This window comes from Entelurus aequoreus, linkage group LG10, assembly GCF_033978785.1.
Source record: "Entelurus aequoreus isolate RoL-2023_Sb linkage group LG10, RoL_Eaeq_v1.1, whole genome shotgun sequence".
NCBI classification, from domain to species: Eukaryota; Metazoa; Chordata; class Actinopteri; order Syngnathiformes; family Syngnathidae; genus Entelurus; species Entelurus aequoreus.
Window position 1 is genome coordinate 35,109,427 of NC_084740.1, and position 13,429 is coordinate 35,122,855.

Genomic DNA, 13,429 nt, shown 5'->3' on the forward strand with positions numbered 1-13,429 from the left:
TGTTTCCTTGTGTGGCTCTCTCTCATTTAGCGGGTGTGCTGCGCAATGTTTGATTCATGCGTCATGGCGTCTGACCTGTTCAACCAGGCTAAGTGTCTCCTGTCTTTGACGCACATGGACACAACTTTGATGTTGAAATACTGAGGGGAAGTGATGGCCACTGCAGTCAATCGCACGGCTTAAAGAGCCCCGATGAAGGGCCGCTCCGCAATGTGGCGTCACAGTTCATGCAAGCACTTCACTGTTTTTCCCCAGCATCACAATCCTGACTCGGTTCACTCAAGACAGGACGTCAGCGTTGGGTCAGTGTTGCTTGCGCTCTGTCTGCCCTGCGTCTTTATTGTCTAATTATCGTGGGTACGAATCCAACAAAGCACTGTGAAGCAACAATATGATGCTGCACAGACACACAGTGAGAGATGCTTCAAACAATAGCATTGCATATAATTGCATTACACGTGCAGACAAAGGCAGAGAGGCGACCAAGTCTGTTCTCTTTAGTTCTGCTCTCTATCTTGTCTTTCTCTTGTGCCCAACTACTCCCCACCTCAGCCAGTGTCCTTTTGTTTGCCTGTCTGGAATTCCGCTCCGAGTTTAGGGGGCCGGTGCAGGGGACTAAAGACCTTTCCCAGCATTGGTTGATGACGGCCTCAACACAGTCTCCCATGACCACGCAAACACGTTATCAAGCAGCCTTAGAGGACATTTACATGACAACCGCCTACTTAAGATGGCAAGGTTTTCCTTTGTGTTTTTCAACTCTAAGTCTGATCATGGTTCAGTACTTGGCAACCAAAACAACAATGGATGAAAAATGTACATTTTCTGCATCGCAGACCAGCAGGGACATTTACGCCAAAAAAGGGCCATTCAAAATAGGCTTTTGGATACGACTCAAGAGGACGAGCAGCTAGTTCTTGCTTTGTGCACTGGGAAAAGAAAAGGGCCTTCCCCAAAGAGTTCCCACAAAGTTGGAAGCATATAATTGTCCCAAATATCCTGCAAGGATTAAAAATGAAGATTTAATGATAGAAAATAGTCCAACATCTGATTGAGTAATGCATTCATTGATTTTATGGCATCAGTCAGCAGTTTAAGTTTTGGCCAGTTTCTAGGCCAGATGGGAGCAACTGTTGCACAAGGCCAGGCACCATCATCGATACTCCAGCATGATAAAAATCCGACCTCAACATGTTAGCTAACCAACACAGTGCTCATCAATATGCGTGGTGTGTGCGTGTGGACGCTGGAATTGATTGTGTATTTGTTGGAGCGAAGTCGCTGATGAAGTCAACTAATAACAGGACCGGGTCACGTTTGTTTAGCACAGCTAACAAACTGAACAAAGGGCAACTTGTATCAAGTGTGAGAACACGAGTGGTCACACAGCACATCACCAAGGTTCTAAAAAAGTAGCAAAACCTTCATGTTTTATCTGAAGGCTTCTGTACGTTTGTGATAACACGACTGGCACGTAGAGCGAAGAGATAGCGAGCTGTTCAAACACTCGTGGAGCCTACTTTTCTCTTTTTACAGAAATGCATCAAAAATCAATACTGGACTATGATATTAATAAACCAATTCTGACCATATTCCTCTATCAAGTGGACTGAAAAACACTGAGACCTTCAATTCGGTTCCAAACTGATATCAAACGCTACATTTGTTTACCTCCACTCAGGAGGCTACTGTTGCTTTTTTTGTTCACAAACCAGCATAAGACAAACAGTTATTGATGTACCATTATGAAATTATTTGTGGTAGTAGGTCACCATCTTCTGACCAGGTCAGGTTAAAACTCAACTCATGTCGGCCATTACTGAAATAATCTATAAAAACATCACTACTGTGTGTTTTTTAAAGATGGTCCATTAAACACACACAACTTAAAGAGTCAGACTACAAATAAAGTTAACATTAGAGACGGCAACCATTTTTGAGAGAATGGTTGAGGTCATTTTACAAAACCCAAAACCAGTGAAGTCAGCACGTTGTGTAAATCGTAAATAAAAACAGAATACATCCATCCATCCATCCATTTTCTACCGCTTGTCCTTTTTGGGGTCGCGGGGGGTGCTGGAGCCTATCTCAGCTGCATTCCGGCGGAAGGCGGGGTACACCCTGGACAAGTCGCCACCTCATCTCAGGGCCAACACAAATAGACAGACAACATTCACACTCACATTCACACACTAGGGCCAATTTAGTGTTGCCAATCAACCTATCCCCAGGTGCATGTTTTTGGAGGTGGGAGGAAGCCGGAGTACCCGGAGGGAACTCATGCAGTCACGAGGAGAACATGCAAACTCCACACAGAAAGACCCCGAGCCCAGGATCAAACCCAGGACCTTCGTATTGTGATACATGATTTGCAAATCCTTTTCAACCTATATTCAATTGAATAGACTGCAAAGACAAGATACTTAACGTTCGAACTGGTAAACTTTGTTATTTTTTGCAAATATTAGCTCATTTGGAATTTGATGCCTGTAACGTCTTTCAAAAAAGCTGGCACAAGTGGCAAAAAAGACTGAGAAAGTTCAGGAATGCTCATCAAACACTTATTTGGAACATCCCACAGGTGAACAGGCTAATTGGGAACAGGTGGGTGCCATGATTGGGTATAAAAGCAGCTTCCATGAAATAGTCAGTCATTCACAAAAAAGGATGGGGCGAGGGTCACCACTTTGTGACCAAATGCATGAGCAAATTGTCGAACAGTTTAAGAACAACATTTCTCAACGAGCTATTGCAAGGAATTTAGGGATTTCACCATCTACGGTCTGTAATATCATCAAAAGTTTCAGAGAATTTGGAGAAATCACTGCACATAAGCGGCAATTCCCGTGACCTTCGATCCCTCAGGCGGTACTGCATCAAAAACCGACATCAGTATGGAAAGGATATCACCACATGGGCTCAGGAACACTTCAGAAAACCACTGTCAGTAACTACAGTTCGTCGCTACATCTGTAAGTGCAAGTTAAAAATTCTACTACGCAAAGCGAAAGCCATTTATCAACAACACCCAGTAACGCTGCCGGCTTCACTCTGCCCAAGCTCATCCAAAATGGACTGATGCAAAGTGAAAAAGTGTTCTGACGAGTCCACATTTCAAATTGTTTTTGGAAACTGTGGACGTCGTGTCCTCCAGACCAAAGAGGAAAAGAACCATCTGAACTGTTATAGGCGCAAAGTTCAAAAGCCAGCATCTGTGATCCGGTGGTATGGGGGTGTATTAGTGCCCAAGGCATGGGTAACTTACACATCAGTGAAGGTACCATTACTTTATTTATTATTATTATTATTTATTCTTATTAAGGTACATACATACTGTATGTACATACTGTATATACCCTGAAAGGTACATACAGATTTTGGAGCAACATATGTTGCCATCCAAGCAACGTCTTTTTCATGGACGCCCCTGCTTATTTCAGCAAGACAATGCCAAGCCACATTCTGCACGTGTTACAACAGTGTGGCTTCATTCATTCATTTTTTTCCATTTATTTATTTATTTCAGGCAATGACATAAAAAAGTACAAAGTTGACAACACATAATAATATAAATTAATATAGTGCAAAAGGTAATGTATAGTATGTAATGCATGATTGTCCAGTTTTACAGCGTGGCTTCGTAGTAAAAGAGTGCGGGTACTAGACTGGCCTGCCTGTAGTCCAGACCTGTGTCCAATTGAAAAAGTGTGGCGCATTATGAAGTGTAAAATCTGACAACGGAGACCCCGGACTGTTGAACAACATAAAGCTATACATCAAGCAAGAATGGGAAAGAATTCCACCTGAAAAGCTTCAAAAATTGGTCTCCTCAGTTCCCAAACGTTTACTGAGTGTTGTTAAAAGGAAAGGCCATGTAAAAATGCCCCTGAGCCAACTTTTTGCAATGTGTTGCTGCCTAAGTTAATGATTATTTGCAAAAAAAATTAAGTTTCTTAGTTTGAACTGCAACTAACGATTAATTTGATAATCGATTAATCTGTCGATTATTACTTCGATGAATAATCGGATAAAAGAGACAAACTAAATTTCTATCCTATCCAGCATTTTTTTGAAAAAAAACAGCATACTATCACCATACTTATTTTGATTATTGTTTCTCAGCTGTTTGTAAATGTTGCAGTTTAAAAATAAAGGTTTATTAAAAAATAAAAAAAAAATTAAAAAAAATTGTATAAAAAAACCCAAAAAACTCGGCGCATGCGCATAGCATAGATCCAACGAATCGATGACTAAATTAATCGGCAACTATTTTAATAATCGATTTTAATCGATTTAATCAATTAGTTGTTGCAGCCCTAGTTTGAACATTGAATATCTTGTCTTTGCAGTCTATTCAATTACATATAAGATGAAAAGGATTTGTAATGCTTTTTATTTACGATTTACACAACGTACCAACTTAACTGGTTTTGGGTTTTGCATTGAAGCCATTATCAGATAATGTTTTTGGGTGTGGATCTTCTGTTTTCCAACAACATTTCACTCACCTTCTGCAGGCTGGTCGGGTTGAGCTGTGTTTTATCGATGATCTTTATTGCAACCTATATAAGAAACAAAAAAACAACAGTTAATGTAAAAACAACTAATAACATAAAAGGTAAATACATAAATATTAGCAACAAACTTAGATTTGTAATCAGGTGAAGAGTTCAGCTTATAATGCTGATTGTGAACACAAATGTCCTCCAGGTTCCGTGAAGGCACCGCAGTGAGGACAAACACACTACAGTGTTTGACTGTGAGAAAGTACAGGAAGTGAGGACCACAAACCAACACGGATCAACGGTGACCCTCTCAAGGACTACGTCAAACCAACACGCTGAGCCATGAATTGATTTACGTGGACCCCGACTTAAACAAGTGTAAAACTTATTCGGGTGTTACCATTTAGTGGTCAATTGTACGGAATATGTACTGTACTGTGCAATCTACTAATAAAAGCTTCAATCAAAGAGCCATTGTTACTCACATGACTCACACACAGTTTCATTCATGGCTTTTTGACAAGTTAGCTGCTGTGAAACAATGTAGGTCATCGTCATCACAGCTGGCAAGAACCACCACAGTAGCTTGGAAAAGTAGTAAAAGCCTTAAAACTCACCTCTCTGCCCGTCAGGATGTGCCGCGCCAGTTTGACCTTGGCAAAGTTGCCTTTGCCGATGGTCTTGAGCAGCCGGTAGTTCCCAATGTGCGGCTGCTCGTCCGAACACAGTGCGATGGAGTTTCGACATCGTGCGCCCAGCGAGCGGCTCGACCAGCCCGTTCCTTTGTCTGAGCGGCTGGTGGAAAGGGAGGTGTGCTGAGGGGACAAGACGATACAGGTGGACCGTCAGGATCAGCAAAGACTCACAAACGACACTCAGTAGAAAAACATACAGGTGTGGCTTTCAGGTCCACTGCGACCACAACAGTCCTACAAAACTTGCAGTTAATTAGTGTGTGGCCAGACTTCCATACTGTAATGGATCATGTACGGTTTTCGTACAGAGGACTTTTTGTTTGATTTTACTAAATCTTTTCGTATGGCCATACACTGTGTGTAACAAACTCGTCTGTTTGCCTGCGCATCTTGAAATCCAGAAGAATCTTATGCGTTGGTGACATTGGCTTTTTTTATCCAGTACAACTGCAAAACAAACCACAATGGGGCAGGAGGAGCCTGCAAGTGCCAGCACTTTAATAAAAAAGTTAGGAAACATTTTTGAGTTCAAGTAACCCGTAGCAAAGCATAAATAGGTGGCATCGGTGTGGTTCTCCACTTTAATCCTCCACCTTTGCTCATCGACAGTTTCACCAAAAAGAGTCTGAAATGGAGTAATGGCATTAACGTTGTTTCTTATGGGAAAATATGCTTAGTTTTTTGTACGATTCTGTTTTCGTTGGACCTTTTGGAATGGGTCACTAATAAAAATTGAGGTATTATTGTATTTTAAATACCGAGGCCTTTGTCTGCTAAATAAAAGATATGAATCTCTCGACAGGCTATTGTTATAATAGTGGATCTGTCATCTGATATAAATTACTGACCACAATTGTATCTATTCCTGAAACATCCAAACAACAGTGTCGTGCCTACATTAAATTATTCATGAACATTGAAAATTGGTTCAATGAATTATGTATATACAATGCATATAGACAACATTCTGCAGAGTGAATCAACATTTGTAATTCACTACTTGAAAAAAACAATTACTGCATGAATTTGAGAGAAACCAGCTTTGTACAACACAGGTTAACACCTTAATAATATCGTTAAAGTTTTAACACCTCTTTTCCGACTTATAAATGTTGTTACAATGTTGGACGCTCGTGTTAAACAATGCCAAAGCGTCAAATCATAAGGTTCATGCATTTGGGCGCGAGGTCGTGAGCTTTCATGTCTCTGAACGCTGTGTTTTTGCAGGTGGGCCATTTTGTGACATCGCAGGTTGTTATGCTGGCATCCTCGTACATGCTTTTGCGTATTTGCAATCTGTAGGGAAGGCCTCCACACACAAACTGTTTGCAGACAGACTCAGAAAACGGGTGTGGAGTAAAAATTACACTACCGTTCAAAAGTTTGGGGTCACATTGTCCTTATTTTTTACGGAAAAGCACTGTACTTTTCAATGAAGATAACTTTAAACTAGTCTTAACTTTAAAGAAATACACTCTATACATTGCTAATGTGGTAAATGACTTTTCTAGCTGCTAATGTCTGGTTTTTGGTGCAATATCTACATAGGTGTATAGAGGCCCATTTCCAGCAAATATCACTCCAGTGTTCTAATGGTACAATGTGTTTGCTCATTGGCTCAGAAGGCTAATTGATGATTAGAAAACCCTTGTGCAATCATGTTCACACATCTGAAAACAGTTTAGCTCGTTACAGAAGCTACAAAACTGACCTTCCTTTGAGCAGATTGAGTTTCTGGAGCATCACATTTGTGGGGTCAATTAAACGCTCAAAATGGCCAGAAAAAGAGAACTTTCATCTGAAACTCGACAGTCTATTCTTGTTCTTAGAAATGAAGGCTATTCCACAAAAATGTTTGGGTGACCCCAAACTTTTGAACGGTAGTGTATATCTAGACCGGTGGTGTCCAAACTTTTTCCAGCGAGGGCCGCATAAGTAAAAATTGAAGCATGCGGGTGCCACTTGAAAAGATTTTGTACTTTAAAAATACTAAGAACAATACAATATATCTGAACACAACATCAAAATCTTAGCTATGTGTTATCAGTAATAAAGCAAATTGTGCCCTAAATTAAAAAGTTCAGGCATAAAACGGCTACCGCATTTTTTAGTGTATAAGTCGCACCGGTCGAAAATGCATAATAAAGAAGGAAAAAAACATATATAAGTCGCACTGGAGTATAAGTCGCATTTTTGGGGGAAATTTATTTGATAAAATCCAACACCAAGAATAGACATTTGAAAGGCAATTTAAAATAAATAAAGAATAGTGAAAAACAGGCTGAATAAGTGTACGTTATATGACGCATAAATAACCAACTGAGAACGTGCCTGGTATGTTAACGTAACATATTATGGTAAGAGTCATTCAAATACCTATAACATATAGAACATGCTATACGTTTATCAAACAATCTGTCACTCCTAATCGCTAAATCCCATGAAATCTTATACGTCTAGTCTCTTACGTGAATGAGCTAAATAATATTATTTGATATTTTACGCTAATGTGTTAATAATTTCACACATAAGTCTCTCCTGAGTATAAGTCACACCCCCGGCCAAACTATGAAAAAAACTGCGACTTATAGTCCGAAAAATACGGTAAATGTACTAAAAATACCAATACTACAGTAGTATTGGCCACTAGACGAGACCAAAACAATGAGACCACAGTAATGTGGCCACTGATTGGCTCAGCCTCAGGCAGCTTCACCAACATTAGCATGCAAACTCTTTCAGCCAATTTTTCATTCAAACACCTCAGAGTCCTATAACTTGCTACTTGACACATGCCAACGGTAACATGTTAACATGCTAATATTAGCATGCTAACTTTTTGTATAGCTATATTACATGTCCACGCTTAATAGTCATATGACTTGATACTTGACGCATTCTAACTGTTAGCATGCTAACATTAGCATTTATGTGCGGCTTGCATATTTCAGCATTCACATGCAGTTTCTCTCTAAAATGCATATTCTAGTTTTTTTCTGTAATGTAATCGGGAAGTTTTATATTTTGTCTTTAGAATTTGTCGCGGGCTAATACAAAACAAGCTGAGGGCTGCAAATGGTCCCTCGACAACTCTGATCTAAACCATAAGGAAGTGTGTTAGAATTATCAGAGGTCCCCTTTCAAATGCGCGATTGGAAACCAGATCCCTGTTGCATGTAGACACTCAAAGTGGGCCTTAGTTTCTACCGGTCGTTGTGGAGGACTGATGAACCAGCCTTAAAGGGGAACTGCAACCTTTTTAGAATGTTGCCTATTGTTCACAATCATTATGAGAGACAGTACCATATATGTCTCCTTTTTTTAAAGAATCTAAAGATGATAAAAAACGCTCGCAAGCTGCGGCTAATGGGAGTCACCTTTGTAGCCATAAAGCCCTCTATGCCGACATAAATGGAGTGCTCACCCAAAATCAACAGGAAAAGGCTTGAACAAGTGGACAAATGTCTATCGAGAGAATCATTATAATATTGATCACAATACATGCAGCACATCATGCTTGTTATTACAACTTTATACGCTGCCGAGCAAGCTGTGTAAAAACTAAATATGAAATGTGGGCTAATTCTTTATGGATACTGCAATATGATTGTCCGTGTTTTTTCAGCCAGTACAGATTATAGTTCTATCGCATTGTGTTGTGCATTACAAACTCAAAAGCGATTCAGCTGCTGATGCAAGAAGCTAACTTACGGCTAATGTATTAGCATGCTGTTGCAAGGCAATGTGTTTAATACGCTAGAAAAAAAGAGTTCCTCAGTGTCCGCTCTTAGAATAACAATGTCGCTAAAGCTTGGCTATTATAAAGGGTACGGAATGTAAATCAAGTATTATTGGCGGTTTTTGGATGCATTTTTTTTTTTTTTTTTTTTTTCAACTATTTTTGTTGAATTTTGCAGACAGTACAGTGTGATGGATCATGGCAACAGCAAGTTGAGGTATCTGCACATTTTACAATATGTAACATAATAAACCCAACCCCTTACAGTACCCACCCACTTAACTCCAAGGTAAATGTCACCTAGTGCCCAAAACAAATATAGACACATGAATATATGCAAACTTAGATTCAATCTAACAAAATATATTAAAGATAAATAAAATAATTGATAAGGTATAATAAATAAATAAATACTACATAAGATATACAATAAAATATAACGTAAAAGTAAATAAACACAGGGAATGAGGGGGGGGGGGGGGGGGGGGGTCTGCGGTCAGCTCTGTCCAAGTTGTGTTACTCGAATCGCTTGGGGTGATGTCAAGCTTGTCCTGGATGCATTTTCAAAATGATTCAGAGGCAGAATGGAAAAATCCCATTAGTTGTATTGCTTGCCACCTAAAACGACCCGATTTTAACAAATTAGAAAGCCAAAAAAAAAACTTTTGTCTTCTTGTATCTAATAAGGATTGTGAAGGATAGGCAAAATTTAAAAAAAAAGTGCAGTTCTCCTTTAACAACTTTACATTTAGCAGAATAAAACAACTCCGAAAGGATGGGGCATGTTTCTACAAACAAGAAGCTGAAATCAGTCTATATTTATAAAGAGTATGGCCAAAATAAAATCCTACCTGCTTATTAAGTGGCAGAACATTCTAGAAGGAGACAGTTTTAACACATAACATAATGCACATTAACACCAAAAGTTATTTTTTTGTATTTAACATTAGTAGACAACAACAATAACAATGGGGATAGTGCAACCGAGGTGGCGAGTCATGTTCAGAGTTCTGTCAGCAGTGGAGGCTTTGGGGTCGGGTGAGGTGAGTGGTTGCAACATAAACAATGAAGACAAATCCCTCCGTCTGCTGTACACACAAACTGGCCCTTTATAAACAAACTAGGTCCAACCTTCAGGACCAAATTCTTTCCTTCAAGCTGTTCTTTCACCTTCATTTTCTCGTCCCTATCACCCTTCCCCCAATCATTCTCCCCACGTCTCCTCGTCTCGGCTGTCCCCCTCCCCCAGACGTTCCGTTCCCTCAACACTGCTTCCCTATGCCCGGGCACGTCTTTTGTCTCACGACACCACCTTCATTTTGGGCGACCAATGACCATGCATCACTTTGAGCCTCTGCCGCCCTGTATCATTTTCAAAAAAACGAACCGAGCAGGAAGTGCCCGCTGTCATGCCTACGACAATGAAGTTTGAGACCTTGATTAAAATGGCAGCGTTTGTTTGTAAGGCAGCTCGTTGAATAAAATACTTCTTTTTTTTCCACTTTTTACTTTACAAAAGAGGAAGCGTGGAATACTTCTCTGGTTGCATTATTTGGAATTTACTTTATTAAATGTTAGAATATGTTTTAGGAATTAACGATACGAACATTTCATGTTAAGGTTATGATTACGATTATTATTATCGCGGTTTTGTGGAATGTGCTCAAAAAGTACTTACACAATGAAATATTTAGATTTTTTTAAACATCTTAAACAAATAGACACACTGTTAGATAGCCCCCTATTTTGCATGTTTTGTGTTTATTTTCCTTCACTGATTAGTGTGAGTGCTCTGGCGTCCAACTCTGTTCAGCTGTCCTTAAACGCACCGTAAAAACACTTATGTGTCATATTCCTCCGAGTATAGATCAATCACTCTGTTTTAAGAGAACACAGCTTATAGGTTCAATGTGCACTTTGAATGTCTTAGTTGTTCAGACAGCAATAGGTTTAGATTGGGGTATGTTGTTTCTTTAACAAGGAAAGACGTTAATGTCTCTTGTATTCATGCTAGCATTTAAGCTATCAAGCTAGCCCAGTCTGTCCATGAGTTTACTAAAGTGCGGCTATTTCAATCATGTTTTTTTATTAAAAAAATGTAAAACAGTAATACAAACTGTCAAATTCATTAATACTAGAGATGTCCGATAATGGCTTTTTTGCCGATATCCGATATTGTCCAACTCTTAATTACCGATTCCGATATCAACCGATACCGATATATACAGTTGTGGAATTAACACATTATTATGCCTAATTTTCTTGTGATGCCCCGCTGGATGCATTAAACAATGTAACAAGGTTTTCCAAAATAAATCAACTCAAGTTATGGAAAAAAATGCCAACATGGCACTGCCATATTTATTATTGAAGTCACAAAGTGCATTATTTTTTTAACATGCCTCAAAACAGCAGCTTGGAATTTGGGACATGCTCTCCCTGAGAGAGCATGAGGTGGGCGGGGTAGCGGGGGGTGTATACAATAGCGTCCCGGAAGAGTTAGTGATGCAAGGGGTTCTGGGTATTTGTTCTGTTGTGTTTATGTTGTGTTACGGTGCGGATGTTCTCCCGAAATGTGTTTGTCATTCTTGTTTGGTGTGGGTTCACAGTGTGGCGCATATTTGTAACAGTGTTAAAGTTGTTTATACGGGACCCTCAGTGTGACCTGTATGGCTGTTGACCAAGTATGCATTGCATTCACTTGTGTGTGTGAAAAGCCGTAGGTATTATGTGATTGGGCTGGCACGCAAAGGCAGTGCCTTTAAGGTTTATTGGCGCTCTGTACTTCTCCCTATGTCCGTGTACACAGCTGCGTTTTAAAAAGTCATAAATTTTACTTTTTGAAACAGATACTGATAATTTTGAAACGGATAATTTACAATATTACATTTTAAAGCATTTATCGCCCAATAATATCAGCAGTCCGATATTATCGGACATCCCTAATTAATACAATTTCTAATACATCCATATTTTTATTTTTTTATTATTATTATATTTTTCTACTGTCCACTTAGGACGGCAGTTCAAATTAACTTGAAAGGCGTTGGGGGAAAAGTTTTTTTTTTTTTTTTTTTTAAATAATGTCCTGCCCAGCTTCTCGGGCAAATCATATAGCACAGGGGTGGGCAATTAATTTTTACCGGGGGCCGCATGAGCAACCCGAGCACTGCTGGAGGGCCACACCGACAATATTTCAATTAAATTTTGCTCAAATTATTTTTGATATACCGTAAGATAGATAATAATGATATTTTCATTTAACCTAACTTATCTTTATACAAAAGCAGATGGCTTTTGATGGTTTTATTTTTAACACTTTCTTACACAACACTTCCTGATGTATATTACAATACAAAAATGTCAATTTCTGTCACTTCATCCTGCATCCTCTTTGTTGTGAACGTAGCACGTCTGTAAGGTGATTGGCGAAGAAGGAAGAAGCGTTGCTGTTGCGGAAATGAGGAGTGAGGATTGGTTTTCTTTTTGGAAAGAACGAGATAAGTTGAGCTGTGTTAGTATAGGTTACTCAATAAAAGTTTAAAAAGAGCGTCAGGCTTGGTGTGCACTTCTTCTGGACGCTACAATTGATGTCACAAGTGGGATGAAATGCCTCCCAGTTCGCCTTGCCATCAAACCTGGGAGTCTTCATTGAGGGCGGAATTCCCCCCGTGGCAAGCAGCGTGGCTGCACCTGTAAACGCTCTCTCTCTCTCTCTGTCTCTCTCTCTCTCTGTCTCTCTCTCTCTTTGCGGCGAGCTCCTCACGTGGCACGTACCTCCCGATGACGTAGCACACAAACAGTGCAGTATGCGCAAAGTTTTACTTCTGACACCAATTGTAGCGTCCAGAAGAAGTGCACACGAAGTCTGACGCTCTTTTTAAACTTTTATTGAGCAAGCTATACTAACACAGCTCAACATATCTCGTTCCTTCCACACGCACTTCTCATTTACGCAACTCAAGAAGACAACATCTACTTCATCAGGTCGTTACACTATATTCTTTAAAGACAGCAACGTGTGTACCACAAATAAGCACACTGCTTTACCTTTACTTGGCAGTCCATGTCTTTTTTAAAACACGCCATTCGTCATCAACTTTTCTCTTTTTAGCGTCTCGGGGATAACCGGGCATCACTTGTCGCTGTGCGCCTTCCCTCACAGGACATACGCACATATAACACTTTTCAAAATAAAAGCCGCACAGTTGTATTGCACGCACGACAAAGATGTTTTTTTTAAATTTATTTTGTATTTGTGATTGCCGCTGCGCGCACATAATACAAATAACGCTTTTCAAAACAAAAGCAGCACCGTTGTATTGCACACTCGAAATAGATACTTTTAAAAATGTATTTTGTAATTTATAATTGGCCTCACGCGGGCCGGACAGGGACGTACAAGGGGCCGGATGCGGCCCGCCGGCCGCAGAATGCCCAGGTCTGATATAGCAGATGTAGATGCCCATATCGGCTGTTCAGATTTACTT

The 13,429-nt window shown here is 39.8% G+C and overlaps 1 protein-coding gene across 8 annotated transcripts in view; it reads right to left on the reverse strand.

Moving 5' to 3' along the window:
- The window catches only part of mark4b (MAP/microtubule affinity-regulating kinase 4b), a 77,146-nt gene that overhangs the window by 34,339 nt on the left and 29,378 nt on the right, over positions 1-13,429 (reverse strand). For all 8 annotated transcript variants that reach the window (XM_062060614.1, XM_062060613.1, XM_062060615.1 and 5 more), the window contains exons 2-3: positions 5,123-5,320; positions 4,509-4,562 (exon numbers count right to left, since the gene is read on the reverse strand). In XM_062060614.1, the coding sequence (XP_061916598.1) occupies positions 4,509-4,562; positions 5,123-5,320 (252 nt within the window). The remainder of the gene's footprint in view (positions 1-4,508; positions 4,563-5,122; positions 5,321-13,429) is intronic.